At 44.4% G+C, this 14888-nt stretch overlaps 1 protein-coding gene across 2 annotated transcripts in view; it reads right to left on the reverse strand.

The window, feature by feature from the left end:
* Positions 1-13507, reverse strand: part of GRIN2A (glutamate ionotropic receptor NMDA type subunit 2A) — a 427756-nt gene extending 414249 nt beyond the window's left edge. The window contains exon 1 of one of the 2 annotated variants that reach the window (XM_003808294.5): positions 13076-13507. In XM_003808294.5, the coding sequence (XP_003808342.1) occupies positions 13076-13489 (414 nt within the window). In that variant the 5' untranslated portion in view covers positions 13490-13507. The remainder of the gene's footprint in view (positions 1-13075) is intronic. The other variant, XM_008960383.4, reaches the window with a different exon arrangement.
* Between the last annotated feature and the right edge of the window lie 1381 nt (positions 13508-14888).

The following is a 14888-nucleotide window of genomic DNA, read 5'->3' on the forward strand; positions in this document are numbered from 1 at the left end:
ATAATACATATAGCATACAAAATTTGTATTAATTGACTGTCTATGTTATTGGTAAGGCTTCTGATCAACAGTGGGCTATAGTTTATGGGAATCAAAAGTTATACATGGATTTTAAACTGCATGGGGGTTAATGCAACTAACGCCTGCATTATTCAAGGATCAACTGTGTTAATAAACCAATAAATAAATCAAATCCAAGGAAGTCTATGAAAGGGTTTCAGAGGGTCTGTGATCCCCTGAAATTGCACATAATTTTGACTGCATGTTTATGAACACGCACTCCTCTGGAAGGGTCCGTAGCCTTCATTAGATTTTAAAGTGGTCCCCAACTCCCCCCAAAATCACCCCAAATTATCTTAAATTCTTTGAGTGAGTTTGTGAGCCAAGCTTCAAGGTGTCAGTGATTTTTGGAAATCACAACTTACATTTTAGAGTGAGTTTATTTTTGTTTTGGCAAAAGAGTCACTGTTAGGGACCAATGGAAACAATTAACCTTTTTCAAGTCAGGGATTGTAGTTTTCAAGTCAGGGATTGTAGTTTAAGAGAAGATCCTTTCCATATGCCAACTTCAGCAAAAAAAAATCACAAACAGAAAGAAACTTCCATTCCAATTAATATTTTCCCTCCTGAAATGGGTAACATAGCCACCTCCATGGAAGGGAACCTGAGTTCGAAGATCTACGATGCATTAATGGAGCAAATATTCTTTCTCTGAATGCTCTATTGTATTATGTAGATTTTTTCGCTCTGCACATCAACATCTATTTCAAAGTTTAAAAAATGGAGACAATATATCAATTGCCATCCCATGGAAAGTTCCAAAATTTGAACAGAAAGTGAAAGCATTTGGAAAGCAATTTCAGGTTCGTTTTTCTTTGGGGGAATGTGGGGGAATAGGAGAAGTGAATAAACAACAGAATAGTATCTAGAGCATTTTCTGCCATAAGCAGATGTTCCAAATGCAGGAGAATACAACTGACAAAAAAGAATAATTTGCCAACTGAAAAACCAGAGAGGAGTCTGGCTGGCTCTTTAGAATACAAACATATTACTACAGTAAGATGTGCAAAACAAGCTGAATATACTTTATTAAGTAATAATGATTAACCTGATACAAGTGCAAAAACACCCCATTTCGAGATCATTGGCAATTATTCTAAACATTGTCTTCTGTAGATGAGCTTCTTAGCCAAAAACATTTTCACTAGTAAATATGACGCCAGCTGAACTACTTAAGTTTTTATTTATATATGTGTGTGTGAGTTGATATATACATAGGTTGTCTGCTTTTCAAATATCTTCTACCTTCAGGATAATGTAAAGTCTTTTGGGAACTTGAGGTGATGATGCAGGGATTATAAATTCCTCCTCCATGCCAGGCAAATTTATACTGAATTACTCACACACTTGGAAAAAGTGAGGATGTTGGTTTTCAGCCAAATGCTTGGCCTAAAGCACCAAGGCTTGGAGATTTTTTTTAAAAATCAAGGATTTGAGAGGTACAGAGTGTCTGAATAAGAAAGAGCCTCAGAGGTGACCCAACCCAACCTTGCAAGCCCAATTTTCCACCTCATTCCTGAGGGACAGACAGTCACTGTTAGCTCAATCATATCCTGACATATCCTTCCTATTCCATGAATCCTCGCAGTCTTCTGTTAGAGACCTAATTGCCGAAGCTTATTCCTCATATCAAGATGAAACTTTACTCCTTATAGTTTCACTCTTGGCCAGGTGCCGTAGCTAACGCCTGTAGTCCAGCACTTTGGGAGGCCAAAGTGGGTGGATCACCTGAGGTCAGGAGTTCAAGACCAGCCTGGCCAACATGGTGAAACCCCATCTCTACTAAAAATACAAAGTTAGCTGATGGTGGTGGCAAGTGCCTGTAATCCCAGCTACTCAGGAGGCTGAGGCAGGAGCATCACTTGAACCCAGGCGGCAGAGGTTGCAGTAAACCGAGATCGTGCCATTGAACTCCAGCCTGGGCGACAAGAGCAAAACTCTGTCTCAAATAATAACAATAATAATAATTATTATTATTATTATTATTATTTCACTCTTATGTCTGTCCCCAGAACAATAACAAAATTAAGACTTAACCTTCTACCTTGTAACAGCCCATGGAGTATCTGAACACTTCTCCCATATCCCCTCTGAGATTTCCCTTCTCCAGGCTAAACATCCCTAAATACTTCTTCTGAAACTCTTAATATATTTCATTTAGAGTCTACGCAATCCTAAAGGCCCTTTTTCTGCATGCATTGCAATTTTTCAACGTCCATCTTTAGATATTACTCCTCAGAACTAAGTGCAATGCTACATATAATGGTGTTAGTGTTGCTGGAGACATCACCAGTTGTACCACTGAAGCATCACCCCACACCCTTGCTAAAAGAAGCAATTTTGCTCAGTGGCAATTACCCATTCTCAGAGAGGAATCCTGGATCTCTATCATTGTTGTTTGAGCAGTGGGAATGTGACCCAGTTCTGGCCACTGACATGTAAGAGGAAGTCTACTCCAATGAAAGGATAGAGGCCCTAGAAGAAGGCTTATTTTTCTCTCCCTTTTTTTCCAGTTTTGAATGCTAGGAGGTGAAGGTGTGATGGCTGGAACAGAAGCAGCCATATTGTGACTCAGATAAACCAGCAGCTGAGGAAGGCAAAGTAGAAGAATGGGAAGGATCTGAGTCCTCAATGTGACATTAAGTCACTAAGCTAGATCTGAGGCTCCTTACTAAGCAAAAAACTGAATGTCTTTAATGGTTTAAGACACTGTTGGTCAAAGACTCTGTTACTTGCACCTGAAAGCACTCCAAACAACAGAAGAGGTATAATGGAGCTATCACCTCCCTTGATTTAAACATTATATTTCTATAAATGTGGCCTCCACTTTTTATAAGGCCACAACATATGTGACCTCCACATATATTTCTAGATATGTGGCCTCCACATATCCCCACTTAGGATCTGCTGAGCTTCTGGTCAATACAAAATAAACAAACAAACAAATAAAAAGTCTGGATTTGAGTACCATGATCTCAAATACTCACAGAAACCATATCATTAACATAAATGTATGAATCACCCTAGATATGGGATAACAGAGTGGGGACAGCTGTAGTGAATTTGAAAATGCATGCTGTCTAAAGACATTAAAATTCAAGCATTTAAAAATGCTGTACTGGTGAAACAAAATGCATCTATGAGCCAGATTCAGCGTGCAGTACACCGGTTCATGACCCTTGCAAAAACCATTCCCAAGTGAGTTGGATGTGATAGTTGGAACAGAGGCAGCCGCATTATGACTAAGTGAGTTGGAAAGTCTCACATCCCCCTTTCTGCAATAGTGAAAATTCTTCTTCAAACTATTGAGAGAGGTTGGTCAAAAGGCACCAACTTCCAGTTGTAAGGTAAATAGGTTCTAGAGACCTAATGTATAGCATGGTGACTGGTGATAGCATGGTGACAATACAAAAATGTATTGTATACAGGCAATTTGCTAAGATACCACATCTTAAGTAATCTCATCACACAATAAATGTAACCATGTGAGGTAATGGATATGTTAATTAGTTTGATGGTGACAATCATCTCACATTTACATGTATATCAGAATATCATTTGGGGCTGGGGATGGTGGCTTATGCCTGTAATACCAGCACTTTGGGAGGCCAAGGGAAGAGGATTGCTTGAGTCCAGGAGTTCAAGACCAGCCTGGGCAACATGGTGAGACCCCCGTCTCTACCAAAAATTTAAAAATTAGCCTGATATCATGGCACATGCCTGTGTTCCTAGCTACTTGGGAGGCTGAGATGAGAGGATCACCTAAGCCCAGGAGGTTGAGGCTGCAGTGAACTAGGATCATGCCACTGCACTCCAGCCTGGGCAACAGAGTGAAACACTGTTTTCTTAAAAAAAAAAAAAAATTGTGTTGTACACCTTTAATATATACAATTTTTCTTTCTCAGTTAACCTCATTAAAGCTGAGTGCGGTACCAGGGGAACCTCCAGTGCAGTCTTTAGAGTGGCTCCATCACTTCAATCTGAAGTTTTGAATTTTAATTCCTTCATCCAACATCCTAATCCTTTTAGTCAAGACAACCAAAATATGAACATCAAAATCTGTTATTTGTCTTGCATCTGAGCCCCTTCCCTAAATCAAATGTATTCGTAGTCATTAACTTGAAAGGGTAATAAAATAAGAGCAAAAGAATAAGAACCCAAAGCCCTAGGTTCTAGTTACAGCTTTGAACAATGCACAAATTACTGCAACTCCCAGATCCTTTATTTCCTCATCTGAAAATAGAGATTCTTTAAACAAATACCTTTGGAGCTGCCAGGTTCCCCAGGCTATCACTGAGTTATTAATCCTTGGCAGAGATAAAATGAGAAACTATATATGTCCACACTCTAAATCCCTAAGCCTCGTGCAAACATATGGTCCAGTTGGTGGAGTCATTTAGTGCAAAGGTCAATGAGATAGTCTTCTCCTACAATCACTTTCACGCTGGCCACATTTAGCTTCAGTTTGCCAGGATAAAGCTCTCAGCAAGTCCTACAAAGGCAAAGGAAGCTTCTGGTTGTCCCAGTTAAGAAAATACAAATCATTTCATATTAGACCCTCCACTTCTGACAGTTCTGTGGGATTCACTCCCAGTTTCTTGCAGAGCATATCCTCATGTAACCACATCATCCTTAATCACTCTTTCTGGTTATTAAAAAGTACGTGTACACTGGAGAAAAATAAAAACTAAAAAATGCAGACACAATAACAATAGCATTCCTGTAATAAGCATTTATTATAAGGTAGGCACTGAGACATGGACTAATATCCATGATGTCATTTAAATCTCACAACTCTATAAAGTGGATGCTATTATTGTTCCCATTTTAGAGATGAAGACATTGAGGCTCAAGATATTAAGAACTTCCCCATGATCACCCAGCCAGTGAGAGGTGGAATCCCTGAATTTAAATTCAGGCAATCTAACTCAAAGTACAATATATTAACCACTTGATAATGACATTCTTTAAAAGATTAAAGCAGCCATGAGTCTACCACCCCAAAGATAACTGCTATTCATATTTTGGTATGTTTGTTGCCAGTCTTTCCTTGATGAGGCACAAAGTTTTCAGAGCTGGAAGAGATCTTAGTGATAATTTTGTCCCAAATCCTCATTTTGCAGGAGAACCAGAGGTTCAGACAGGTGAAGGGCCTTTTCTAAGGTCACACAGGTATTTTTGGAAATTGAATTTCATTCTTCAGACTCTTTGTCCAAGGTTTTCTTGGATCTTCCAACTCAAGTTGATTCATCATGGCTGCCTGGAGTACTGTGTTGAGAAGGCCTTAAGGCCAGTGGGCTCAACAGGGCCAGGTGTTATAGGAGATTAATGATGGCAGCAGTGAATATGGCATCCATGGTTGCATACATGCCATAGATCTGCCGTCTTATCCAGGAGCAGCCCCTGGAAGAGCTACTTCCCTCACCTACATCATAGGCCTCACAGCCAAGTGCCTTCAGGACACTGTGTACGTAACATAAATAAGTGAAGTGAAGTGAAGTGAAGTGAAGTGAAGTGAAGTGAAGTGAAGTGAAGTGAAGTGATTGTTGGGAATTTAAGAAAGGAGGGGCACCTGTCCTGTCCCAGGATGGCAGTGGGAGGGCAGGGATCGCGGCAGGTGGGGTTGGGGGATGAGATTCATCTCCAGCCAACTGTTGCCATAGGGGGAATCGGGGCCAGTGTGGCCAGGCCTTCTGACTGTTTCAAAGCAGCATGAAGTTTGGATTTTCTTTTCAATGGGATGTCTTCCAACTTTAAAACGTTGGCAAAGAATTAGAAGTTGAAAGATCAAGGGTGGGGGATGCAGGACAAACAAAAGACACCAATTAATAACCTTATAATGTCTCATTTATGTGATGACTTATCAGAGGCTACCAACTCTCTATTACAAACCAGAGATTCAGTTCCTGTTTCTCTTCTGCACAGCCCTCTTTCTCTCTCTTTCCCCACTCACTCTGCCTACAGTAGCATTTTCCATCTGAGGCTATGAGAAAGAAGATAAACACCGCTCCAAACCCACCAGACCACAGCTCTTCAGGGCCCAAACGATTATCAGCAACCCCTGAGGGCTACTTGGAGTGTGAATCACGCTACCAGGAGGATGCCTGTTGGTCTCTGATGACTTAAGTGAGGAGGTGTTGATGATTGCATCTGACATGCCTCATGGAAAAGACTAAAGATAGGTCTCCCCACTCTCCCAGGAACTACCTGATGCCTCTTTAACAGGAGCTGAGTGGGCTCCACCAACATTCCGATCTGTGCGTCTGCCCTTTTCGAGAGCTTTCAGTGTTTAATGGGAAGGCCCATCACTCGCATCCAAACCCTGGAGCTGCCAGGTTACAAGAGCACCAACTTCCACCTCCTGCTGATGAGCTGTTACTCAGCAGTTCTCTACAGGCCTTTCCTATGTAACCCCCCAATTTATGCTAATCCTCAGGATGGCTGGTAATTATCTGCCCACTAGAGAGAAGAGAAAAATTGGCAAACACCTATGAAATCAGTCAGCATTGAGGGAACAAACACTGCACGAATGCCCTGAACCATATTGTGATATGTTCATCCGGAAGCTCCAACAAGCTGGCATCGGAGCCAATGCCTAGATTCATTCAATCAACAAACATTTACCGTGTAACAAACGCAAAGGGCAGGACAAGTGCGAGGTACTGAAAAGGATGCCCCTATGGAGCACAAATGAATCTTATTAATGGTGGAAAAAGAGAGAAATTGTTAAAATAATTGTGGTATGAACTGAACACTCTGCAGCCATTGAAAATCAAGTTTAAGAAGTCTATGTAGTGATAAAGGAAAATTCCAAGAATACATAATCAAGTTTAAAAAAATATATAAAAGCAGGTTGTGAAACAAAACTGGGTCAAAATCCGAGTGAACACACTCAGTAACCTTCCTTTTCTGCTCCTAAGACATAGAATTTATAAAGAAACCTTTAGTTATTTTTAAATTTACATAGTATTGCTTGGAAATAAGAAAAGAGAATCACAGATGAAAAGTAGAGAGTAATCCCTAAAAATAAATGAACTGAAAGATGGGACTCTAGGGTTTCAAGTAGGAATCAAAGCCACATAATCCATGGAGGATAGGTCCAATATGACCATGAGAACAGAGGTGTCAATGTCCATCCAGGGAAAAAGGGGAAGAACTGGACCTAGAATGAGGCTGCTAGGTGTGGATGGTGCTGGAACATCCGCACCATCCACCATTAGTCACAGCCAAAAAGCAGGACCCTATCTGTGTCAAGGAGCCAAAATGAAGTCACCTACATGAGAAGGACTCCTAAGCCTGTACCACAGGCCATGTAGAATGGGAAGAGAGTACAAACCTGAGCTGCTGACATGGGCTCTGGCTTAAAATACACACCCTCACAGATATAGGGCATAAGAAATCATAAAGTTGCCTTGAAAATAAGTTCACAAACAAAAATTAAAGAACATATGTGAACATCCAACTAACTGACTCTACGAATGAAGGACTTCACAACTGAAGAAGGAAAGATGCTAGAGCAATCAGAGAAGAGCTTTATAATACATATTTTTTAATCTTGGAAGGGACAGGGGAGGGAGTTACATGCACAAAGTGAGAAGAGTTTTTCATTATTTATAACACAAAAAACAGGGAGGTGTAAAGAGGGACCAAGTATTATCTTGGAAATAAAGTATATCCTTGTTGAAATCCATAACTCAACAGATAGTCAAAATAATAGACCATCCATGCTGTTTCTTTCTAAAATAAAATAATAGACCAGACACAAATGAAATGATGTAGTTAACTGGAGTATAGAATTGAAGAAACCTTCCCAAACACAGCACAAACAGACAACTGGAAAAAAAAAAAAAAGATACATGGACAATTGATTGAGAAATTACATATATACATATATAGTACAGTCATGTGCTGCATAAGGAGGTTTAGGTCAACAATGGACCACAAGTACACAATGCTGGTCCCATAAGATTATATTCTAAGTTTTTGCTGTACCTTTTCTGTGCTTAGATATGTTTAGATACACAAATACTTACCAATGTATTACAGTTGCTTACAATATTTAGTATAGCATTCATACAGTAGAGTATGCTGTAGAGGCTTGTAGCCTAGGAGCAACAGCCTATAGCACATAGCCTAGGTGTGTAACAGACTATACCACCTAGGTTTGTGTAAGTGCACTCTGTGATGTTCACACGATTAAATCACCTAACGATCCATTTCTCAGAACGTGTCCCACCATGAAGCAACGCATGACTATACATATGCATGTATATTCAGAAGCAGAGAATAGAAAGAATGATGGAAAGAAAGAATCCAACAGATAGCGGCTGAGATTTTTCCAGAATTAAAGAAAATCTTGAATCCTCTAAGAAAGTCCACAGAGGGCAAAGCACAATAAGAAAAACCATATATAGTATAAAATCCTGAGCATGCAACTAAATAGATAAAAGGAAATACACCAAAGTGTCAGTAATGTTTACCCATGGTGATAGGATTTGGAGAGAGATTTTTATCTTCTTTAAATTTCAATGTATTTCCTAAGTGCTCTGCAATGAAAAGGCATTATTTTTATATGTCTGCGGAGGAGAGAAGCATTTGTTATGTCAAATACACATATACAGATAAACAGTTTTTTTAAAAATCTGCCCTCAAACGACTTACACTCTGGCAGAAGACATGAGGCTTGCATAGGAATAACATAGAAAACGAAACCCAAGTGATAACTGGCATGGATGGATATAGCTAAAATCTGAGCCTCGTCTTTTCCTGCATGGAGCAATTAGGAATATGGGGAGAAGTGATGGGGGATGAGAGGGTTAAGGACACTGAGCAGAAGTGTAAAGATCTAGCCCATATTCTGGGCTTACCAGGGACTATTACTGCAGCTGGAGTGTATTTCACTTAGACAGGGTCAAAATGGCCAAGCCAAGATAAGATTAGAACTTCATCTACATCGAGCATTATTTTCACCTCTTATTTATTGATTTTAATTTTCTTTCTTTCTTTTTTTTTTTTTTTTTTTTTTTTGAGACAAAGTCTCACTCTGTCACCCAGGCTAGAGTGCAGTGGCATGATCTTGGCTTGCTGCAACCTCCACCTCCCAGGTTCATGCAATTCTCCCTGCCTCAGCCTCCTGAGTAGCTGGGATTACAGGGGCCTGCCACCACATCCAGCTGATTTTTGTATTTTTGTAGAGATGGGGTTTCAGCATGTTGGCCAGGCTGGTCTTGAACTCCTGACCTCAGGTGATCCACCCACCTCGGCCTCCCAAAGTGCTAGGATTACAGGTGTGAACCACCTCACCCAGCCTTATTTTCACCTCTAATTTAGTTATATTGCAAGACTACCCAATGATGCGAGCAAAACATTAGCACCTCCATTGTAAATTAAATTAACACCACAAAAATCCACCACATTTGCATGACATTTCAATTGTTATAAGGCTTTGTTATTTTCTTCAACGGTCAAGTAGACAGACAGAAGGAAAATGTGGCACATATACACCATGGAATACTATGCAGCCATAAAAAAGGATGAGTTCATGTCCTTTGTAGGGACACGGATGAAGCTGGAAACCATCATTCTCAGCAAACTAACGCAAGGACAAAAAACCAAACACTGCATGTTCTCACTCATAGGTGGGAATTGAACAATGAGAACACTTGGACACAGGAAGGGGAACATCACACACTGGGGCCTGTCATGGGGTGGGGGGAGGGGTGATGGATAGCACTAGGAGATATACCTAATGTAAATGACGAGTTAATGGGTGCAGCACACCAACATGGCACATGTATACATATGTAACAAACCTGCACGTTGTGCACATATACCCTAGAACTTAAAGTAAAATTAAAAATAAAAATAAAAAAAGTTAAAAAAAATGTGTGTGTGTGTGTTCATTTTAACTGATAACCAAATTGACTACTATTCTTACCAGCAGGGGCACTATCATGTTGCCAATGTAGAAGTAAATATAACACACGTGTGTTCTGGATGACTTTACCAAATCAACATCATTTTAACAGGAGGCAGAGGCCTTGTCAATCTAGGAAGGTTGAGGCTGTAGTCATAATACCATTTGCAAGCGAGGCAAGGCAGAGTTTTAAGCAATGCACCGTGACTGTTTCTTTGGAGACAAATAAACTCAATGTTCAGCTCTAAATGAAACATGTGGCAGAAGCACAAGCCATCTATATATGTTACTAATGGAAGGAAGGGCTGTTCACCTCTCAGACAATCTCCTTTCTAAATACATCCCCAGTTTCTCAAAATACGACCTTTTAAACCAACTTCTCTTGGTATCACCCAACTCCTCTCAATATCACCGTTCCACATGGGGACCAGACATATACCCCGATGTTACCTCCACTGAGCTCTTTGCTTCCCTGCCACCTTGCCTCATCTCCCTACAGTTCCACCAGAATCACAGAGAGTGGCCAATGTCTCCAAGACCAACTCTGAAAGTCCCAACAACAATCAGGAGTATCGAATCCCCTCCTCCATTTTTGAACCAATGGACCCTTTCATTCTTCTTCTCTCCAACCCCTCTTAAATCTCTATTCTTGATTTCTCTGGAAATGTCTTTTCTCATCTTCCTCTTGCCCTTTCCTGATTGCTTTTCTCTTCTTACTCTTAAGTGAGGTCACATTTTGGTCCACATCCCCAAAAGGCAGTTTCATCCCAAAGGAGAGAAGAATGTTTCCACCCATACTCCCTGGACTTCTCAAAACTTTCTTTCTAATGCCCCCTTCAAGGGAAGAACAGTTGCTGGTCTAGTTGGTCACAGCCTGCCATTCACTGGGTCAAGATTCACTAGCAGGCAGGGTCACTGCCTATCAAGGGGGTTCCCTTCCATGACCCTACACTCTTCCGGCTTCTCTCTGCCTACGGTTGGATGAATGAGTCATATGACAGCCTGAGCCACACACCTATCGACTGAGACTTAGAAGTAAGAGCCAAAGCCTACCCGGAACCTCCCAGTCTCACACCACCTTTTCCAATTCAGCTTTTCCCAGATTTCTCCATTGGGTTGTGCCAAACCCTCATGGATCCAGAAATTTCACTTTCAGTATGGTTACTGTTTCCAGTCTATCACTCCTTTAGAAAAACTCAAGAAGGAAGAAGGGATCCGTGGTAATATTTAAATCCCAAAATCATACTCCAAGGCGTGGCTGGAAACCGGCTGTTCTTCTCCCTCAATGCCTTCTTTAGAAGATTGGCCCCTCCCACACAAAAGCCCTCTAGGCTGTGATTCATCATAGCTCTCCATGCTCAGCCCCTCCCACAAAATGAAACTGATCCCTTGTCCCTCCTGAAGATGGATGACATTATTAAAGTATGGGCTTGATTTAGTGGAATGGAAGATCACAGCTTGGGATCAGAAATTCAGCTACCTAGCTACATCAGCCACTATGTGGTCTTGGCAAATTCCCTTAACTCCCCTATGGCTTAGTCACTTCATCTGAAAGTTACAGCATGCTCCAAGAAACCCTAAGATGCTCTCCAGTTCTGAAATTGTCAGTGGTGGCAGAGCATGGCTAGTCCCTACTCTCTTCTTCCCAGACAGGAGCCCCCCAAAACTGAGAAGTGTCTGGGAAAATGCTCAGCTACACACAGGAATTCTGCTAGCCTGCAAATCATTTAAAATGAATGTTTAATAAGACACTGCATCAACTGTGTGCTTCAGCTGAATGTGCTGCAGCCCAGGAGACCTGAAAGAATTAATACGGTTACCAAAGGAGCTGGTAGGAATCGCTGAAACAGAAGCAAAAGCTGATGTGATGAATATAAAAGTGCTTTGAGAGCATCAAAAGGAAAGCGCTACAGTGAATGTCTGCTCACTCCACTAGAATATCTCCTGCCATCTAAGGAACACTCTCCAAGAAGGTCTCAGGGCTAGAGGCTACGGCACACAAGTACACTTACTCTTTCCTCGCCTTCTGAACTCCCAATCTTTTCTCAGGACTTAGAGGACAGTACACACACAACTCCAATCTTTCCCTTTTTTCTCATTCCTCACTTTACTTCTTCATTCCAGCCTTCTTCCTTCCCTCCACTTCTGTGCAATTCCCAAACCAGGCTGTCATAACATCGCCTTCAAATCTTCAAATCTCTCTCCCTTCTTCTCCAAACCAAAGCTCCCAGGCTGTCCACAAAAAAGACCCTCCCTCTCATTCAGAGCCAAGGGATTTTTGTACACTCTTTCTTGCATTTTGAGACTCTCCAACTTTAGTACCAAGACCCATCTTTGTTCAGGAGCCAACTCCTTCATCTGAGGGCCTTGGAGCCCCAGACAAAGAACACGTAAGGAAAATGCCAGGCCCTCCATGCTCTGGGTTTGGAGTTAATTCTCTCCACTCCCACCCACTCCCCTTGAGGAACGGGTCTCTCCTCCGCTCCTCTGGCCCAGGGCTTCTCAAACTCCCCACCTCTGTTCCTCTAACTGCAGAGTCAGAGGAAGCATGACATTTTTTCTGCCCTTTTGTGCTTTACCTAAAAACTTTGCATTTTCTTCCAGAACCTACCCACATTTAATAATTTTTAGAAATAGTTTTAGTCACTTACCATAAGAGGAAAAAATGGACATTTCCCCACAAAACAATCAGGTAAAACTGGCATTGTGAAAATAGGAAGCATATGTCTCCAGTGCTCCTGGGCCCACCTCTGTGCCCCATGGTACTCGTAAATCTCCAAACATGCCGTCACCGCCACCCCCACCACCCCACAGCCTACTTCTCAGTTTTCTGAGCGCTTCCTGGCACACACACACCAACGTGCTCCGGTGTACACCATTTTCAGAAACAAGGCAAAAGGCATTTCCACTCATTTCTGGGTTGGAGAGGCAAGACCTGGTTCTCACCAGGGCCAGTGGCCACGACCCTCCCACCCCCACCCCCACCCCCACCCCCACTTCACATCAAGACAGATTCTAGGGGCGTCCGAAGACCTGCAGCAGCTGCCATGCAGCTGGTGGCTTCCCAGGTCCTGGCAGGGCATCAGTTTCCGGCCTTACCTTGTCAGCCATGATCATAGATGCGCCCCCATGAATGCCCAAGATGGGGACGAAGGTGTGGGAGGAGATAAAATCCAGCATCTGGGCTACGGCCTCCTGGTCCGTGTCGTCCCCAAACACGAGGCCGTGGATGCGTGCCCCGGACATGAGGTCGCACACGTGCGTGATGAGGCTCTTGGGGTCGGTGCGGTTCATCAGCAGAGCTACCACGTTCACGTCCAGGGGCAGCCCCGCCGCCTGCTCGGGGCCCCACAGTGTTCGAAGTTCGCGCTCTGTCACGTCGTGGCTGTGACCCAGCATCACCGCAATATTTAGCGCGGGGGGACCCTTCTCCGCCGCCGCGCTCGGCGCCGGACCGCGCCAGACCAGAAGGGCCGGCAGCACCAGCAGGGTCCAATAGCCCACTCTGCCCATAGTCGCCACTGACGGTCCCTGCAAGGTGAAGAGTGAGAGGCAGGGCCGCGGTGAGCAAGGCGACCAGAAGAAAGAGATTACCAACTTGGCCTCCTGCTCTAGGAGCCAGGCATGGAACTTAGCAGCAGGATAGGCTGCTGGGATCACGGACTCCATTCCCAGTCCCCGACGCCATACACATCCCTCGATCCATCTCTAACTCTATCCACAACTCCAATTCGAGCTAATTCTCCATACCCCAGCCCGTTCTCGCATCCAGCTTCCTCATCCCCTGTCTCCAGGCACTTCCCCATCCCTAACTCTGTCCATATCCCCCACCGCATTCCCCAAGTTCGCCGCGGGCCACAGACCCTAAGCGCCGCGCGTGTTCTGTACCCCACCAAGCTCCTAGGTGCACAGAATAAACCCTCCATCCAACCCCTCCCACCTGGGATAGAGAGGACCAAGTTATCAACCCCGCCCCCTGCTGGCGCGGAGCGAACTACAGACCCCGCAGGGCGTGCGGAGGCGGCACCCAGACCCCGCGTCCCAGCTTGAGAGCTCAGCTAGTTGGCTGACCCCGCCCCCTGCGAGCCCGTCGTGTGCACCGCACACTTTGCTCTACGCCCAGCCCCAACTACAGACCCGGCTCCTCTCAGGCAGAGTACACCCGAAGTGCTTGGGAGTGAGGACGCTGCCCGGTGGGCCCAGGCTCCGCTGTGCCTGGGGAACTTGGGGCTCGCCCCACCTCGAGCCAAGGGGCCGTGCAGAGTCCTTCACTCAACTGCAAGTGGGCCCAGGACCCACCCCTACACGCGCGCGTGCACACACACGTGCACACACACACACGCACACACACATGTTCACACACACACCCTCTCTCACGCGCGCCGTGTGCAATGCTGAATTCTGGAGAGTAGGCGCGTCCCCCCGCGGGCCAGCGCGTAGGAGCTGGCAAAGAACGTGCGTAGGGGGAAAGGTAGGCTCCCAAGAAGCTCCCAGACGGACGTGGACTGTACAGCCCCTCCCTAGCCTTTCTACTGCGGGCGCTGTTGCCAAGTCCTAGGTGCACGTGGGCAGTGGGCCGCACACGCTCATAGGCACGCGCGCTTTTCTGCGCACTTCCTCAGACTGCTGTAGCGGTGCCCACGGCCAGCCGGAGTCCTCACATGTCCTCAGGTGGTGCACACGCATGAACGGCGGCAGGTGCACAGCCCTGCGTACCTGCAAATACCAGCACGGTCGTGCACGCGTGCCCTGACGCGCGCCTCTTGGGACGGACGCTGCTGGAGCCGGGGGAAGTTGAGGCGAACTCCAAGAGGCCTCGACGTTCCTGGGTAAGCGCCGCGGAGCGCGGAGCCGCAGCGCCCCCTGGTGCCCCTCCTGCACTTCGCCGCTGGGCTCCCTCCCGCTTTCCCTC

This window comes from Pan paniscus, chromosome 18, assembly GCF_029289425.2.
Source record: "Pan paniscus chromosome 18, NHGRI_mPanPan1-v2.0_pri, whole genome shotgun sequence".
NCBI lineage: Eukaryota > Metazoa > Chordata > Mammalia > Primates > Hominidae > Pan > Pan paniscus.